At 44.9% G+C, this 19,615-nt stretch overlaps 1 protein-coding gene across 4 annotated transcripts in view; it reads left to right on the forward strand.

The window, feature by feature from the left end:
* Positions 1 to 15,019, forward strand: part of WIPF1 (WAS/WASL interacting protein family member 1) — a 146,117-nt gene extending 131,098 nt beyond the window's left edge. For all 4 annotated transcript variants that reach the window (XM_033231074.1, XM_033231073.1, XM_033231075.1 and 1 more), the window contains one exon: positions 14,882 to 15,019. In XM_033231074.1, coding sequence (XP_033086965.1) covers positions 14,882 to 15,014 — 133 coding nt within the window. In that variant the 3' untranslated portion in view covers positions 15,015 to 15,019. The remainder of the gene's footprint in view (positions 1 to 14,881) is intronic.
* The last annotated feature ends 4,596 nt before the right edge of the window (positions 15,020 to 19,615 follow it).

Below are 19,615 nucleotides of genomic sequence, written 5' to 3' on the forward strand. Positions count from 1 at the left end.
AACAGGTTTTAGAGAAATGCTTGATGTTGCTGGTCTCAGACCACACTTGGAATAGCTCTGGTGCACAATCACAATGAAACAGTTTACTTTGTATTAAATTACTCTGTATGTATAGCATCTAACCTAAATACATTGTCTGTAATTTGCATTATAGTTGAAGACACTTAGCAGAGAAAACGAGAAAAACAGTATGGTATTTTATTACCAAGAACATAATTATGACTTATAATTACCTAATACTCTCTCTTTGACCATTAATCATATCTATGGATCTTTTTTGTTGTTGTTTTTCCCTTGCCCACACATCATGGAGGTTGGGGTAGAATCCAAATGTTAATAAATGTTAATTATGGATTTTTAAAAATCAAACCAAAACAGCAAAAATCATGAAAAAAGTAAGCTGACAAGCTTCCACCTTAATCATCTCAAGGTTAAATAATGATCAGAATTATTTTAGTTGAAGCACTTATGTTGCATCTTGATGTTTGACTATCATATAAATATAACTGTGCTATTAGGCTCTATTTTTCATTGCAGATGAAATTGATGCATCTTTGTGTGGTGCAAATCTGACATAGTAAAATTGTTACTCACTAGGTAGGATATTCATAAAAATGTAATTATCGTCATCAGAACAGTCTTTAAACTCCAAAGCAGAGACAACCAGATTCATTATTGCCAGTTCTCAATCACTTCCCGTATAATAAACTTCTTAAAGCAGGCTTGGAAATCATTAATGTCTTACAGAGGGAATCTATTCTAATCAAACAACAAAAGGTGCTGGGAGATGGTGATGAGAACTCAAGTTGGCCTCCTCTGCCTGACTTTGGACAGGATTGGACAGAGATTTAACATATTTCATTCGGTTCGCTCACCAACAAGTTTTACTTTGTTTTCTTGTGTGTGTGATTATTCTATTCTATTCTGTTCTATTCTATTCTATTTTGAGACAGATTCTTGCTCTGTCTCCCAGGCTGGAATATAGTGGTGCGATTTCGGCTCGCTGCAACATCCACCTCCCAGGTTCAAGCAATTCTCTGCCTCAGCCTCCCGAGTAGCTGGGATTACAGATTACAGGTGCTCATCACCATGCCTGGCTAATTTTTGTATTTTTGTATTTTTAGTAGAGAAGGTGTTTCACCATCTTGGCCAGGCTGGTCTTGAACGCCTGACCTCAGGTGATCCACCCGCCTCAGCATCCCAAAGTGCTGGGATTACAGGCGTGAGCCACCACACCTAGTCGATTTTATTATTAAATAATATGTATCACCAGCAGGTTTTAATAGTAGTGCTGTTTGCTGGAAGAGTGCTTTGAGAAGAGATCATAGCAAGACCACCTTAAGTGTAAATCAGAAATGGTTACTGACTGTAATACATTTATCATTGTTCTTCTTCTTTTCTTTTTTTTGAACCAAAACCAAGAGGCAGCAGCCTGGTGCCCCCTGGGTTCTCCTCTCATTTTACTTCTTGAGGAACAGCTGGAGGAACAGCTCTGTAGTTGCTTGCCAGGCACCGTGCCACCTGAACAAAACATACCGAGTGCAGTCAGCAGGATTCAGCCCCTGGTTAGTTGGAGTGTCCAGTGTTCTTAAAGTCCCAAATGCTGGTTTAGTAGTATGTTTGATAAACTTAGGGATACCAGAAGCAATCACATTTCCGTGGGTTAGAGAAATAAAAGGGAAAACATGAAATCAACAGATGTTTAGATTTGAAGAAGAAAACAATATATTCAAATGAGAAAGCAACCTTGTTTTTGATTCCTGCTGTCCTTTTCAGATGACTCAATAGGGGAAAGTTCTTCCCTTGCCCCAGAATGAAAATCTCCATAATCTTACAACTCGTTTTTATCATTCTTAAGTAACAAAAAGTCCTGTAGTCACTCTAAAGTCTCCAACAGTCTCAATTGAGAAGTTAGAATATCTAGTTTTGTATCAGAATCAATTTTTTTTTTTTTTTTGAGACCAAGTCTCGCTCTGTCGCCCAGGCTGGAGTGCAGTGGGGCCATCTCAGCTCACTGCAACCTCCACCTCCCAGGTTCAAGCGATTCTCCTGCCTCAGCCTCCCGAGTAGCTGGGACTACAGGCGCCCACCACCATGCCCGGCTAATTTTTTATATTTTTAGTAGAGACGGGGTTTCACCACGTTGGCCAGGATGGTCTCCATCTCCTGACCTCGTGATCCGCCCGCCTCGGCCTCCCAAAGTGCTGGGATTACAGGTGTGAGCCACAGCACCCGGCCCATAATCAATTCTTAAAACCAGATTTCAAGTTGAAGCTTCTCCCTTCACCTGTGTGGGGCCTTCTGCAGCCAGGAAGCCAAGTAAAGGGGGGCGGGAGGCGTCTTTTCTCGGAGGCCTTCACCTACTGTTACCAGCTTTCTGCCTCCATTTTACTACCATGATTTGTTCCAGGCTCAAAGCAGGAAGAGGGAGGAGGAAAGAGAGAGGGAAGATCAATTAATTGATCGTCTCATAAGGCAGATTCATTCTTTCTGGGTTAGCTTGTGATATTTAAAGTTACCTCTCCCTTGTCTGATGCTCTCATGGGGTCTTCAGAGACACCACCGCCTCCATGGCTGGGATTGTTTGTTGAGGTTCCCTTGATCAGCTCTGCCTCAAAACTCTGCTTCTCCCCGCTGAAGCCTGAGAGTCCCTCTAGGTGGCCCTGTTGGACAGGAGCTAAGCCTTCTCTCTGTCTCTTTCTCCCTCTCTCTCAACCAACCCAGGCCCATCTCTTTTCTAGGAGGGAGCCAAACACCAGTCGCCAGCACCGGGCAGGGATGGGGCAAAGCTCTGAAGGAAGCCCCGTCGACGGAGGGTAGAGGGCTGGGAGGGGCTTTCAGCCAGTCCTGACTTTTTGATATGGAGAATGGCTCTTCCCTGCTCTGGGGCGCTCGGTCACCCTACAGAGTCCTGCATCAGCTCTAACACAGAGCCATTCTCCATAACAAAAAGTCAGGACTGGCTGAAAGCCCCTCCCAGCCCTCCACCCTCCGTCGACGGGGCTTCCTTCAGAGCTTTGCCCCATCCCTGCCCGGTGCTGGCGACTGGTGTTTGGCTCCCTCCTAGAAAAGAGATGGGCCTGGGTTGGTTGAGAGAGAGGGATAGAGAAAGAGACAGAGAGAAGGCTTAGCTCCTGTCCAACAGGGCCACCTAGAGGGACTCTCAGGCTTCAGCGGGGAGAAGCAGAGTTTTGAGGCAGAGCTGATCAAGGGAACCTCAACAAACAATCCCAGCCATGGAGGCGGTGGTGTCTCTGAAGACCCCATGAGAGCATCAGACAAGGGAGAGGTAACTTTAAATATCACAAGCTAACCCAGAAAGAATGAATCTGCCTTATGAGACGATCAATTAATTGATCTTCCCTCTCTCTTTCCTCCTCCCTCTTCCTGCTTTGAGCCTGGAACAAATCATGGTAGTAAAATGGAGGCAGAAAGCTGGTAACAGTAGGTGAAGGCCTCCGAGAGAGCTGGGCCTGCCCTCCCCTCTGAGCTCCTCTCCGCTCCTTGCCCGTGGGGTCCTGCCCTCAGGCCCAGTTCAGAAGGTCCGCCTAAACCAGGACTGGAGGGCAGCTCCTGCCCTCCCACTTGGTACCTCGGTCATGAAGGTGGCATTTGAGTCCATCTGCTACGTTTTATTTTTTCAATTTATGCAGGACCTGGAGGGGGAAGACAGGTGTTGCTTATTGGGCCCCTCAGAACTCCAACATCGTCTTACCTCCAAAGTAGGCGGAGAAGAGTGATGTCATGTTGCCACTTTTGAGATTACCCCTTTGAAAATTTCTTATCTTTTTATGGCACCTGTCTTTGGCTTGTCATATATATTTTGCCTTGGTGTGTTGGTGAGAGCTTCTTATGTAATATTCTGAAATGTGTCATATGGGAAATAAAGCTTTTAGAGTTTTCTTGAGAAGTAACTGATTATAGCAACTACATGAGAACATATATTTAACAGTGAAATGAAGATATTTTAGTTAAAATATTTCAGTGGAAAAATGACTTCTAAGAGGCTCACATTTTTTTCTTGGCTTTGCACAGACTAATAAATCACCCCATTTTGCTCAACCCTAATTTTGTCATTTATAAAATGAAAAGTTTAGCCTAAATAATCTCTCAAGTCCCTTTCCAACTTACTGTACCATGAATCTGAGAGAACTGGAAAGGAAGTGGGAGAACATTTCTTTTGTGAAGAAGGCAAGGCTAGTGATGTGAGCGTGAAGGTTAAAGATGCTGGCCCCTCATGACATTGGCAAACGTGGCCCTTCCTCCACCTGCTCACCAGAAATGCTACTGAGCGCAGACATTTTTATACTCAGAGGTATTTGGGTGCATACGATTTAATCCTTGGCCTGATGAACTTGTAAGTATGAAGGAGAAGCTAGACTGTTCACAAATTGCTAAAACAAAATATGATGCTACATTTACCCAACAAACCTACAATTCTGTGTCCAAAACATTGCAGTAGTATCACTGGAATTGTGTGTGGGCTGCTGTGAGTTCAGCATCCTCTCAGAGCACCGTGGTTCCAAGTGGAGGATGGACTTTAAAAGGTTCCATAATCAGGACAGGTTGAAAAAATAATGAATGCCACACAAATGCCCCCATACCCTTGGCCCCATGCCCCATGCCACCAAAAGGCAAAACCAAAAGACATTTCAATTGGGAAAATCATGGTGATGCCTGTCTCTTATTTTCTTTATTTTATGATTATTATTTTAAGACACAATTATCAGTCAGGATTCATGCTGTTTACAGTTTGACTACTTCATAGAAAAATGTGTCTATAAAACACCTGGTAGTTGTAAAAAGGCTTGGGTAGGGCCCAGAGAGCCAGATACACGTATGCTATTTATTCAGCTGCCCTGAGCCATTCCCAGTCTCCATACACCCAAGAACTGTCTGTCCTCTCCTAAATTTTATTTCTAATATTCTTGCTACATAGTCAGGTTAAAAAAAAATTAAACACACAAAAAATCAGGAAAATCAAAGCTCTGCCTCCCTGAAAAATTATGCTCAAATACAAACATTCTTTGTGGCATTTCAGGCATGTTTTGACACTGTAGACCAGAAAGATGGTTGCAAATGTTTCGATCTGATGTGGCACACACATTAGATCTATGTGAAAGTTATCTGTAAAAGCAAGTCTACAAGCATCCCCTCAGCACCTCTGGTGTATCTGACTCACGGGGCTAAGTACCATAGAAGATACCCAAGATTCTGACATGTTCTGTGCCCTGGTCACCCAAGCCACAGTGTCAGAGAGAACAGTAAGCCCACTGCCTGCCCCCAGGGAGTTTTGAAGTTGCTCTTTGCTCTTATCTAATCTCAAAAGCTGAACCCTAACCCTGCCTTCCACCCTCCAGTGACTTTTCCAAGACAAGTAATATTCACCTGCTTGAATGCATCACTTCATGCATCTTTAAAGGCTTTGAACTTTATTGTGATAATGGACGTTTAAATCAGTTGGAATACTGATTAGGTAGGTAGCTTTTCAAAGGGAACTAGGCTCCTGCCATACTTTGTCTAATTTTAACGTATTGACGAAATGGAATTTCACCTAGGCATGATCCCTGAAGAGAGGATATTTCTACTGTAGACGGATGGGGAAATTTTGCTTCTTGCAGAAGAGAAGGGCCACAATCTAAAATGATATCCAAAACAATGAAATGAGTGGGAAAGCCTCCGAGTGGGTGGAGAAGTTGGGAGGCGCTGTGCTATGGTGACAGTGATCATACTTTCCTAATCAGACACCAGGGCAATGGGCTGACGCATGGTCTGATCATAGGACAGGTTATTTGAAATCTGGGGTGTCTGATCGCCATCTTCATAGTGAATGAAGCCAGCAAGTGCCAGCAGCTGTTCAGAGTGAAAGTCCTTAACAATGAGTCTCTGTGAGTTGAGGGACCCAGCGGAGTGGGTGGGAAATCTGCTGAGGTCGCTTATGAGCCACAGCTTCCTCACACAACACAAAGAAGGGTTGTTACCAGGGGCTTCCTGGAACCAGTTGCTGTCACCACCTTGCTGTCTGCAAGAAGAAAGGTGCAATCTACTGACCAGTAAAACAATGATGTTTTGCTTCCATACAACACAACGTGGGAATGCAAAACACAAGAAGCAGGAGCAAGAACAGGGCAGATCATCAGCTATCCTCTGCTTTCCCAAGCTCTACAGCTCCTTCTTAAATCGATTTTGAACATCATATTTTTTTATTTTTCTTTTTTCTTTTCTTTTTTTTTTGAGACAGGGTCTCGCTCTGTTGTCCAGGCTAGAATGCAGGGGCACCATCACAGCTCACTGCAGCCTTGACCTTCCAGACTCAGGCAATCTTCCCACTTCAGCTTCCCAAGTCCCTAGGACTACAGGTGCACGCCACCACACCTGGCAAATTTTTGTATTTGTTGTAGAGATGGGTTCTTGCTTTGTTGCCCAGGCTGGTCTTGAACTCCTAGACTCAAGTCATCCTCCAGCCTCGGCCTCCCAAAGTGCTAGGATTACAGGTGCAAGCCACTGCACCCAGTCCTTACTTTTTTTCTTAAATCTTCATCACTCTGCCTGCTAATCTTGTACTTTCAATTTGAAATTGGGGAGCTGTTTCGTTGCAAAGGAGGAGATTCAGAAATTTGAATTCTCCTACTTACTTCAATAACAATGTTATGTCCAGCATATCATAATGGGAGAAAAGTCTTCCTTTATTGCCAACACTCAAAGTCAACTTTCAGTTACGTGCTTTGAGAATAATGCTTGGAAAATATTTTAATTCCACCTCTTCTCACCAACATAGAAGAAGCCTCCATCTCCACTTTTAAGTTGCTGTGTGCTTTTTCAACTTATATCCTATCAAAAGCTGAATGTATTTAATATATGACATCATCATATGTTACTTTTCATGATTCAATGCTTTGTGCAATCTCAATCATAGTTTTAGCTCTATTAGGGTCATTAAGGAAGAGTTCAGTTTTATGCAAAATTCAAGGTCAGGTTCCATTGGCTTTTTCTCTCCATCAAAGATTTAAATATATAGTAAACAGAAACATAGAATAGATTTATTTGTATATAATCAGTGTGTCTGCTTGGTTGTTTGTAGCTGCAAGTAATCAACTAAAGTAGATTAAATTCATAATCCACTAGAATAAGAAGTGTGGAGGTAGAGCATTTGCAGGTTGGCTCTGCCTGCTAAGCTTGTACATTCAACCTGAAACTCGGGGACTGTTTCTTTGCAAGGGAGGAAATTCACAAATCCCAATTATCCTACTTAATAATTCAGTGGCTCAGTGGCTTACTGAGGACCTAGCCTCTTTCCACATTTCAACCCATCATCCTGGACACATCGGTTTTAATCCTAAAGCTTGCCCCTATGGTCAGAAGAGGGCCACTGCAGCTCCAATAACCTCCTAACATATCACCTGAAGGCCAAAGGAGGAGAGTGTCCTCATTATGATGAGGAGAAAGAGCTTCCCAGAAAACACCCAGGCTTCAAATAGTGAGTGGCTGATCAGCACCTAAGTGGGAGGGGGCCCACCAGCACTTAACACAGGACACAGCCAAAAATATCCACTCTAGGTGGGAACTTCGAAAATTCTATGTACATACACTGAAGGTTAATGAGCATTCTGATTATCTCCCATGGAGATTGTATCTGTGAAATGAACTCAGAACCAAGTACCCATTTCCTTTTTCTTTTCTTTACTTTTTTTTTTTTGAGATGGAGATTCACTCTTGTTGCCTAGGCTGGAGTGCAGTGGCGCGATCTCAGCTCACTGCAACCTCCACCTCCCAGGTTCAAGTAATTCTCCTGCTTCAGCCTCCATAGGTGGGATTACAGAGGCGCCTGCCACCACACCAGGCTACTTTTTGTATTTTTAATGGAGACAGAGTTTCACCATACTGACCAGGCTGGTCTCAAATTCCTGACCTCAGGTGATCCACCCACCTCGGCCTCCCAAAATGCTGGAATTACAGGCGTGAGCCACCACACCCAGCCTCAAGTAACCATCTTCTAGTCAGTTAGAACAGTACAAAGGAGAGAGTGAATGTGAGGAGAGGGTCTGAAGGGGTGTATAGCTTGATGGTTGGGTTGAGGGGTGATAAAAAAAGAAGAAAATATTCTAGACAGTGATAATTAATTGCTGCTAACATCACAAAAAAAGAGATAAGCAAACCTTATATGCCTTCCTACAGAAATACACAATGCCACCTATAAAGTGTTCTTGCCAAAAAAACAAATCAAATCCGATTAAACCTCTAGATCTAACACCCAGCCTACAGGAAGTACAGGGAAGAAAGCAACTTACTAAACACAACCATGGGGTTGTAGTCAGCAAAAACCAGAACAAATGACCTGGCTTAGTGAATGAAAGAAAAGGAGACTGGGCATGGTGGCTCATGCCTGTAATCCCAGCACTTTGGGAGGCTGAGGTGGGCAGATCATGAGGTCAGGAGTTCAAGATCAACCTGACCAACATGGTGAAACCCTGTCTCTACTAAAAATACAAATATTAGCCAGGCGTGGTGGCGTGTGCCTGTAATCCCAGCTACTCAGGAGGGTGAGGCAGGATAATTGCTTGAACCTGGGAGGCGGAGGTTGCAGTGAGCTGAGATTGTGCCCCTGCATTCCGGCCTGAGCAACAGAGCAAGACTCTGTCTCAAAAAAAAAAAAAAAAGGAGAGGGAGCATCTTAGATTAAAATGTACTTAAGAGAAGGAGCATTTATATGTTAAAATGTTTAATGTTTGGACCACATTTGGATCCTGATTCAAACACAGCAATTGTAAAAAGACACGTATAAAATGATTGAGGAAATTTAAACCTGACTGGATATCTGATGATATTAAAGACTTATTGTCAATATTTTTAGAAACGATAAAGGCATTGTGGTTATGTCTTCTAAAAGAGTTCACATTTTTTAGAGGCACATGCTGACATATTTATAGCAGAAATATGACATCTGAGATTTACCTCAAATGTCTCCAAAAAATCCAGTAGAAATAAGGGAGTGAGGGTAGGAAACGTCTGGCTGTAATAGCTGGGAAGCTGGGTAATGTGTATCTGTTTCTCTCTGTTTTTATTTATTTTGAAATAACAATTTTTATATATTTGGGTTTTTGTTTTGTTTTAGAGAAAGGGTCTCACTCTGTCACCCAGGTCGGAGTGCAGTGACGCAATCATGGATCACTGCAGCCGCGGATGCCTGGGCTCACGTCATCCTCCTGTCTCAGCCTCCCGAGTAGCTGGGACTAAAGGAACATGCCACAATACTTGGCTAATTTTTAAAGTTATTGTAGAGACAGCGTCTCACTGTGTTACCAAGGCTGCTCTCGAACTCCTGGACTCAAACAATCCTCCTGCCTTGGCCTCCCAAAGTATATTTCATTTTTTTACACAAGAGATGAGAAAAGAATAAAAATAAGAAAAGAGGGAAAGTCAGGTAAACAATCCTGTGTGACTCAGTCACCAATTTGGGCCAATGGACTTCAGTTTGGAATTTCACGGCCCAGGGCAGAAACTGACAGTGATGTGCACCTCAGGCTCCTGGAAATAGGCCATCTGCTTCCTCCAGTCAAGGACGTCTCAAGGGAGTACTTACAGCAGCAGGCTGGAAGTGAGAACTCCTGATATCACCATCATTATTATAAGAAAATGCAGAAAAGTCTTCCTGACTATCCTATACTAAGTACCCCCAAATAAACTTAACCCCATTGAAATTAGTGTTGTATAGAATGTTAATTCTATCCAATGAGGTCCTAGGCATAACTTTTTTTTGTTTTTTTGTTTTTTTTTCTTTTTGGTGAGACGGAGATTTACTCTTGTTGCCCAGTCTGGAGTGCAATGGCACGATCTCGGCTCACCGCATCCTCTGCCACCCAGGTTCAAGCGATTCTCCTGCCTCAGCCTCCTGAGTAGCTGGGATTACAGGCATGTGCCACCATGCCCAGCTAATTTTGTATTTTTAGTAGAGATGGGGTTTCACCGTGTTGCCAAGGCTGATCTCAAACTCCTGACCTCAGGTGATCCGCCCGCCTCTGCCTCCCAAAGTGCTGGGATTACAGGCGTGAGCCACCGTGCCTGGCCTAAGCATAACTTTTTAGACAAAAATAAAAAACCTAGTAATATTTTACTACATGGTGCTGTTAAAGTTGGTGTCTGAAGCCCTGCAATCATTTATTCACTTTTAGTACAGCCTCTGTTCATTTTGAAAAGGTGTAAGTCGGTACACTTAGAATCAGGAAACTTAATTTTTAGATTTTGTTTGCCTGCTATAAATGACAGCAAACTCAAAAACCTAAAGTCTTAACAGTAGTGAGCCGTTTTGTTTCAACATGACTTCAGTATCCCAGCCCTATTAAAAAATAAAAAATGCATACACACACCCCAAACAGCATAGACAGACATTATTGAAATGTTTTTAAAAATGTAATGAAGATGTCCTCCAAGCTCCAGAATGCCTGCGAAAGATCCCTGAGCATGGCCCCACTTAAGGCATCTCAACAAAGGCTCAAAGCTGTAGCGACATTTGGGCATTTTACTGACTACATCCAAGCATTTCCTAGACTTCCACTTTGGTCATTTTGAAACTAGCTCAAGAAACTAGCTTGATTCTCACTTCTACCAGGATGAGAGAGAGACAAGAGCTGAGAGAAATGTGGGATAGGAATAGGCTGGCAGGAACCAAAAGGGGCTGAGGGAAATAATTATTATTTTTGGAAGTTTTCTACCTCCGTGATCTTCTTACTCTCTGGCCCCTCCCTCTTCCTCCCCACCTAGGCTCACGTTGCTCTCCTGTCCTCTGGCCTCCCTGAGCCTTTCTCATTTCTGTGCTCTCTCTAAATGTTAAATGCTTCCCAATTCTCTTGTTTGATTTCCCAAACTCTCTTCCGCCAAAACTCTAATTCTCATTTTCTCAGTGTGCTGATCTAATCCAGTAGTTAGGAAATAAATCTGATTAAACGGCTTCTAATAGACCCTCTCAGCAGCCAGTTCACAGTCCTCAGGTCTATTATCCTCATATTTTCTCTCATCAGAATGCTCAGAGAGGCTGGGCAAGGTGGCTCACACCTGTAACCCCAGCACTTTGGGAGGCCGAGGCAGGCGAATCACTTGAGCTCAAGAGTTCAAGACCAGCCTGGCCAATACGGTGAAAACCTGTCTCTACTAAAAATATAAAAAATTAGCCAGGCTTGGTGGCTCCTTCCTCTAGTCCCAGCTACTTAGGGGGCTAAGGCAGGAGAATCGCTTGAACCTGAGAGGCGCAGGTTGCAGTGAGTTGAGATCGTGCCACTGCACTCCAGCCTGGGCAACAGAGCGACTCTGTCTCAAAAAAACAAACAAACGAACAAACAAAAAACCCAGAATGCTCAGAGGTTGCATCTTAGAGAGGTAGGTGTTCATATGCTTTCAATAACTGGAACTAAAGAGAGAATATAGAGAAGAAAAAAAGGTTTCAAGTTATGATTTACTTTCACATAAAAAGAAATTCCCAATTAAAGGTCTACTTTGGGCTGGGAACAGTGGCTCACGCCTGTAATCCCAGCACTTTGGGAGGCCAAGGTGGGCAGATCACCTGAGGTCAGGAGTTCGAGACCAGCTTTGCCAACATTGCAAAATCCTGTCTTTACCCAAAAAATACAAAAATTAGCCAGGCGTGGTGGCATGTGCCTGTAGTCCCAGCTACTCGGGAGGCTGAGGCAGGAGAATCACTGGAACCCGGGAGGCGGAGGTTGCAGAGAGCTGAGATTGCACGATTGCACTCCAGCCTGGGCGACAGAGTGAGACTCCATCTCAAAAAAAAAAAAAAAAAAAAGTAAGGTCTGCCTCATTACAGAGTTTAAGAATGAGACTGGCTGATTACTTGAGCAAGGCACTTGGTAGGTTTTGATCTTCTCTACCTTGATGAAAATTTTCTCACAGAAAAGAAATCAAGACTGAGGCTTTACAAAGTTTGTCACAAGGTCCATGTGGTTTTGATAGTTGCACAGAAGTATCTTCCCTTCCGGGAAGTCAAGGCAGCTCATGGCTTCCCTGCACTACTTTTCATGCACCTCACTGAGATAATATGGACATATTTTTCACTATCGGACTTTCAGGCAGGAGTATGCATTAGAATACTGTATATTTTATATATTTTAGAATAACAGACCAAACCACACTGGTCATCAGAATCACATGGGGACTTTTAAAAAATAAGCATTTTCATTCATCTTACCCAGCCCTACTGAATCAGATTCTTAGCCAGAGTGAGAGAAAGGGCTGTAAGGAGCTGGGGTAGGAATGTTTTAAAATTCTCCCTGTAATTTTAGTGATCAGTCAGGTTTGGAGCCACTGTTGAAGATACAAAGGGGCCTCACAGTACCTAAGACACCTGCTCAGAACCATAAACAGAAGGGGAGACAAGCCTTTGGGAGCCCCACCCCGCTCCTTCCCCACCTGCTCTCCCCTTCCCCCACCTCACCTCCCCAGCACAATGTTCTTTATGTCTCTGTTCTCAGACCCCTGTAACCTGAGCCACCCAATTCAGATACTGTAATTCCACGAAAGCAGGCAATTCCTCTTACAAAGAAAATATACTTATTAGGACCCTAAGTATTGAGCTTCACAAATAGCTAGTTTCATTTCCTAGTCACGAAGTCTTTGTAAAGTCAGTATCAGCACCGTTTGTAGTTGAAGAAACTGGGGCTGAGAGGACTGTAGGGTAATTTTTCTAGGCACTCTAAGTTAGTCCCAGAGGGATTTGGAATCCAGTGGGGCAGGGTAGATTATCGATGTGGTAATTTGTGCCCTGTTCTTATTTCTATTGGAGACCTGTTTGATAGAAGAAGAGGGTGCTTTCCCCCTTCTCTTCCTCTCTGGAAAGAAACCTGGCCTTTTGCTCTGAGGTTTGAGACTCTCGGATGCTCAAGTGAAGGAGCTCTCAGAGCTTCTGTGTGTTTTAAGTTGTCCTGGGAAAAGTTCAACCAGGACTTTTGAAAGTTCTTGGCTCGGCCGGGCCAATGGCTCATGCCTGTAATCCCAGCACTTTGGGAGGCTGAGGTGGGCGGATCACGAGGTCAGGAGTTCACGACCAGCCTGACCAATATGGTGAAACCCTGTCTCTACTAAAAATACAAAAATTAGCCAGGCATGGTGGCGTTTGCCTGTAGTACCAGCTCCTCAGGAGCCTGAAGCAGGAGAATTGCTTGAGCCCGGGAGGTGGAGGTTGCAGTGAGCCAAGATCCAACTACTGCACTCCAGCCTGGGTGACAGAGTGAGACTCCATCTCAAGAAAAAAGAAAGAGAGAAAGAGAGAAGGAGAGAGAGAGAGAGAAAGAGAGAAAGAAAGGAAGGAAGGAAGGAAGGAAGAAGGAAGGAAGGAAGGAGGAAGGAAGGAAGGAAGGAAGGAAGGAAGGAAGGAAGGAAGGAAGGGAGGAGGGAAGGAAGAAAGAAAGTAAGTTCTTGGCTCTTCAAGAAAGAAATGGAATTATCCAGAAAGGAAGGTGATGGAAGCCACTGTTTCACAGGAGAGGCAGATACGCTGCTCCTCAAAGAAGAGGGGATCCCAGAGGCAGGAAAAAGGGGTGCACATCTCTTGCACCCAAGTGTGTGGGGCAATTCATAGTTTTCTGCTCCACCACAGCTGCAAAAGGGCGAGGAATGTGCCACCCTAGGTCAAACCTCAGCAGTTGTCCCATCTTCAAACCTGACTCACAGGGAACCACGCAGCAAGAGAAAAGGAACTGACATTCACTGCACACCTGTAAGGTTCCAAGAACACTTTCCCCTGGGGCCCAGGGCATGCTGAGAGCCCTCCCAGTGGTGTGTCAGAGCAGATGGCAGCCCTACCCAGTCTGGTTTTTCTCCCCATCTCCATCCCCCACTGCTGGCTGCACCAAGGTTTATATCTGTGTACAGGGCCCTGGGGGGCCATGCTGGGAGATCTTAGCTATCTGCTCCTGGTGGCCATCTGCTCACCAGTTCCTAGCCTGTAATGCATCTTGTTTTTTTATCAAAATAACAAACAGAATGAGTAAAAGAAACCAAACATGAAAGAGCACAAACTGTATGTTCCATTTACATGAAATTTAAAAACAGACTATACTCGCCTGTAGTAATAAAAGTTCATACACTAGTTACCTTTGGCAGCATCTTCTATGAGATTGGAAACTCTCTCTTTCTTGATCTACATGGTGATTACACAGGTGTATACATATGTAAGAATTCTTTCAGCTGCACACTTAATATTTGTGCCGTTACTATTATGTGAATGTTACCTCCACAAAAATAAATACATCATAAAAGCAAACAAGCCAATAAACAAACACAGACACAATAACCTATAATGACTTGCTAGCTGCAGCTTGCCTATTACTGAGGCCACTTATCACAACCTGCTGACTCAATCCCATCCCAATTCATAAAATGAATCTGGCTCCCTACCTCCAAAACTGCACAGGAAATTTAAAAAGCTAGAGAATAGCATTCAGCCCAATAGTCCTTGCCCAAGGGGAGCTTTGTGGCATGGTGTTTATATGAAGAGATGACAGAGCCCGGCTGCCTAGGTTCAAATCCCTGTTCTGCCACTTAATGGTTATAACCTTAAGCAGCTTACTTAAATTCTCTATTCCTCAGTTTCCTGATCTGTGTAATAGGCTTAATGATCAGGATTATACCAGATTAATCCATGTAAATTTACTCAGGAAATATCCAATAGTATTACACGCCAAGCCTATCATAAGAACTTTATCAATATTATCTCCTTAATCCTTGCAGCAACACTCTGACAGATGGTGTTATCCCCATTTTTCAAGTGAAGAAACGGAAGCTCAAAGAGACTAAACTTGCCTAAGTTTACATAGTTGGCAAGGGTCAAAATCAGGATTTGAAATGAGGTCTGTCTTTTCTCTTTCTGTTCAAGGGCTTCTTTGATGCCAACCCAGACCCTCCCAACATCTGCCTCCTCCTGGACTGGCCTGGTGCTAACCCACCATCCTTCTGCATGTCTCTCACTGCCTGCTATTGCACCAGGACCACATGGCCCACTCTTCTGAGAATGTTCCAGTCCTTTGCATTCTGTCTGAGTGCCAGGTACAGAACCAGTCTAAATAATGAGCAGCGATTGGCTTAAGATGGTAAGCTGAGCTCATAGGATCCTATCTCCTTCCACCCAGTCTTTTTTTTTTTTTTTTTTTTTTTTGAGGCGGAGTCTCGCTCTGCCGCCCAGGCTGGAGTGCTGTGGCCTGATCTCGGCTCACTGCAAGCTCCGCCTCCCGGGTTCACGCCATTCTCCTGCCTCAGCCTCCTGAGTAGCTGGGACTACAGGCGCCCGCAACCGCGCCCGGCTAATTTTTTTGTATTTTTAGTAGAGACGGGGTTTCACCATGGTCTCGATCTCCTGACCTTGTGATCCGCCCGCCTCGGCCTCCCAAAGTGCTGGGATTACAGGCGTGAGCCACCGCGCCCGGCTTTTTTTTTTTTTTTTTTTTTTTACAATAACAAGGGGGAGCATGCTGTTTTTAAAGATGAGATTCACCTAGCACTGGAAAATAGGAAAGGGTGCCCATTATCAGAACATTTTTGAAATATCAGGTAGATAGAAGTTAAATAAAATCAACATTGACAAGAGTGGGAAAAAAAATCTCACGCATCCAAAATTGGCTGCATGTTCTGTGCTCCCAGGGATTTAGGGGGAAAAAAAAAAAATCGGCTGCAAAAAATGAACCAAATAAAAAATTAAAATAATGGAAAGATAAATCCAGAGAGATTCCAAACTCAGAAAGACATTTACAATAATCAAGAATCCAGAAGGTGGTTCTGGACCAACCAACAGTATAATTTATTAAAGAGCTGTAGCCAGAACATGGGGCCCATGGCCTTCCCCCACCCCTAAACTGGGCGAAAGAAAACATCAGTAGTGTCTGGCCTGGGGAGTGTTGGTGGGGTGCGGAGTGGGGCATGGGAGGCGCATGCGCAGGAGGAAGTGTTAGGAGGTGGCCAAGCGGCCCTACAAGAAAAAAATGTGCAGGGTCCGCCACCACTGTGAAACCTGCCTTACTTCAGCATCATGGCAGGGAAGTCCTGCCCATGTGTGGCGTATTGATTTTCTACCACCGCCATAACAAATTACCACAAACTTGGTGGCCTAAAACAACACAGATTTGCTATTTTATTGTTTTGTAGGTCAGAAGTCTGCCATAGATCCCTCAGGGCTACAACCAAGGTGTCCGCAGGCGGCAGGGCACATCCCGTCCTGGAGACTCTAGGGGAGGCTTTTCTGGCTACTAGTGTCCACCCAGGTTTCTTAGCTCCTGGCCTTCTTCCTCCACCTTCAAAGCCAGCAGTGTTGCACCTCTCTGACCCTTCTTTCACAGTCATGTCTTCCTCTGGCCATAGCTGGGGAAGACTGTCTATTTTTAAGGAATCATAGGGGTGGGCCCACCTGGATAATTTAGGATCATCTCTTCATCTTAAATGCCTTAATTTAATCACATTTGTAAAGTCCCCTTTGCCACATAAGGGAACATGTGCACAGGTTCCGGGGATTCAGGGCCATTATTCTGCCCCCACGTGTGGTCACTGGCTGCCTGGCAGATGACCTGCACCATGGTTTGGCAGCTGGAGCACAGGCTGCTCCCCTCAGGACCTGAGTCTGAGGTGCTATCAGCCAAGGCAACAATGACTTGACCAGACTGTGGCCTCCTTGGTTCCTGCTGGTTTCCAAGCCTGATTCTCAGTCTTCTGGTTAATTTTGTGAGCTACCTAAAGCCTGCCAATAAATTATTTCTTGCATAAATCACCCAGAGCCAGTATCTGTTATTTATAATCAAGAATGTTGACTGACAGGCTGGGCATGTGGCTTATGTCTGTAATCCCAGCACTTTGAGAGGCTGAGGTGGGAGGATCACTTGAGCCCAGGAGTTCCAGACCAGACTTGGCAATATAGCGACACCCTATATCTACAAAAAATTTTTAAAAATTATCCAGGTGTGGAGGAGCATGCTAGGAACTCACTAAATATTTGTTGAATGAATGAAAGATCAGTAGAACCTATACAATGGAAAATAAAATTAGTGATCTGAAAAATAAAGGTAAGAAACTTTCAAAATTGAAATTAGGCCGGGCATGGTGGCTCACGCCTGTAATCCCAACATTTTGAGAGGCCAAGGTGTATTTTTATATTTTGTAAAAATTAAAAAAAATTAGCTGGGCGTAGTGGCAGGCACCTGTAATCCCAGCTACTAGGAAGACTGAGGCAGGAGAATCGCTTGAACCTAGGAAGTGGAGGTTGCAGTGACCGGAGATCACACCATTGCACTCCAGCCTGGGCAACAAGAATGAAACTCCATCTCAAAAAAAAAAAAAAAAAGAAAAAGAAAAAGAAATTAAAAGGACAAAGTAAATGGGAGATACAAGAAAGAACTTGAGCGGTATGCGGAATTAATCCAGGTGATTGAAAATCCATCTAACGGCAGTTGCAGAACAAAAGTAAAGAATCAATGGAGGGTTAAATCATCAAGGAAAAAATTAAATAAAACTTTCCAGAGCTGAAGAAAGCACACTTTTAGATGAAGGGGGCCCACTGGCAAGTACTAGTAACATTTAAGAAACCCACAGATAAAGAAAATCCTTCTGAAAATTTCCACATAAATAAACAACAAGCAGACGGGCATCAGACTTTCTCACCAACAATCCTGGCTGCTGAAGACACCAGAACATTATCTTCACAATTCTGAGAGGAAAACAGTTTTTGACTTGGAAGTCCCCCTATATGGAGGTAAACTTACAATCAAATGTGAAAACACTGAACACATGTTTGAACATACAGGGACTCAGAAGTTTTGCCACAAACACAGTCTCCAAAATAATTACAAAATGTGCTATAACAAAACAATAATGACAAAAAGTACTCCAAAGAAAAATATAGTGTGGGATACAAGTAAAAGGGTAAGTGCCGCTGCCCCACCCCGCTCTCCCCCCCCCAAAAAAAACAAACTGTAAAACTTATACTGAACTAAGAATAAAACTAATCTGGTAAAAGTGCTTACCCTGTAGAGATAGCAGTGGAGGAAGGAGGAAGTCAGAGAGTGTAAACTTTTTGTTTAATAGGAAAATATTGAAGTGTGGCAGAATATGCCATGCAAAAATATGCCATTTTGGCCTAAGGATTATTTTTAAGTTAAAGGCACTTGAAAAATAGCAGATGAAAAATGCACATTCTCATCTCCCTTTTTCTTCCTGGAAACAGGAGGTAAAAACTCCCATATGAAAGATGTCCTCCTTGTACCAGGAGAAAAGAAACATTCAACAGGGAGTTATAGCCAAGAGAATCCTGTACAAATAGGCTTTGTCAAAATAGTTTTTATCTTCTTATAGCCTGCCCACATGACTTGGTTACTTTTTTTTTTTCTTTTTTTGAGACGAAGTCTCACACTGTCACCCAGGCTGGAGTGCAACAGCGCGATCTCGGCTCACTGCAAGCTCCACCTCCCGGGTTCACGCCATTCTCCTGCCTCAGCCTCCTGAGTAGCTGGGATTACGGGTGTGCGCCATGACGCCTGGCTAATTTTTTGTATTTTTAGTAGAGGCGGGGTTTCACCATGTTAGGCAGGCTGGTGTCAAACTCCTGACCTCAGGTGATCCGCCCGCCTGGGCCTCCCAAAGTGCTAGTGAGAGGTGGCAATGTGCTAGCAGCCCTCACTCTCGGCACCTCCTCGGCCTCAGCATCCACTCTGGCGGCACCTGAGGAGCCCTTCAGCCCGCCACTGCACTGTGGGAGCCCCTCTCTGGACTGGCCGAGGCTGGAGCCGGCTCCCTCCGCTTGCGGGGAGGTGTGAAGGGAAAGGCGCGGCAGGAACCCGGGCCGCGCGCGTCCAGGCCAGCGCGAGTTCCGGCGGGCGCTGGCGCGGGCTCAGCGGGCCCCGCACCCGGAGCGGCCGGCTGGCGCCGCTGGCCCAGGGCAGTGAGGGGCTTAGCACCCGGGCCAGCAGCTGCGGTGTATGCATCGGGTCCCCCAGCAGTGCCAAGGGCCGGCACTGCGCTCGAGTTCTCGCCGGGCCTCAGCTGCCTCCCCGCAGGGCAGGGCTCAGGACCTGCAGCCAGCCATGCCCAAGCCCCGCCTCTGCCGGGGACTCCCGCGCGGCCCAAACCTCCCCGACGGGCGCCGCCCCCTGCTTCGTGTCGCTCGGTCCCATAGACCGCCCAGGAGCTGAGGAGTGCGGGTGCACGGCGCCGGACTGGCGGGCAGCTCTGCCCGCAGCCCGGTGAGGGATCCACGGGGTGAAGCCGGCTGGGCGCCAGCGCGGGACTGACGGGCAGCTCCGCCCGCGGCCCGGTGAGGGATCCACTGGGTGAAGCCGGCTGGGCTCCTGAGTCTGGTGGGGACTTGGAGAGTTTTATGTCTGGCTTAGGGATTGTAGATACACAAATCAGCACTCTGTGTCTAGCTCAGGGTTTGTAAATAAACCAATTGGTACTCTGTGTCTAGCTAACCTCGTGGGGACTTAGAGAACTTTTCCCTCTAGCACTCTGTGTCTAGCTCAAGGATTATAAACGTACCAGTCAGCACTCTGTCAAAACGGACCAGTCAGCTCTCTGTAAAATAGACCAATCAGCTCTCTGCAAAATGGACCAATCAGCAGGATGTGGGTGGGGT

This window comes from Trachypithecus francoisi, unplaced genomic scaffold, assembly GCF_009764315.1.
Source record: "Trachypithecus francoisi isolate TF-2019V2 unplaced genomic scaffold, Tfra_2.0 Lachesis_group13, whole genome shotgun sequence".
Taxonomy (NCBI): Eukaryota; Metazoa; Chordata; class Mammalia; order Primates; family Cercopithecidae; genus Trachypithecus; species Trachypithecus francoisi.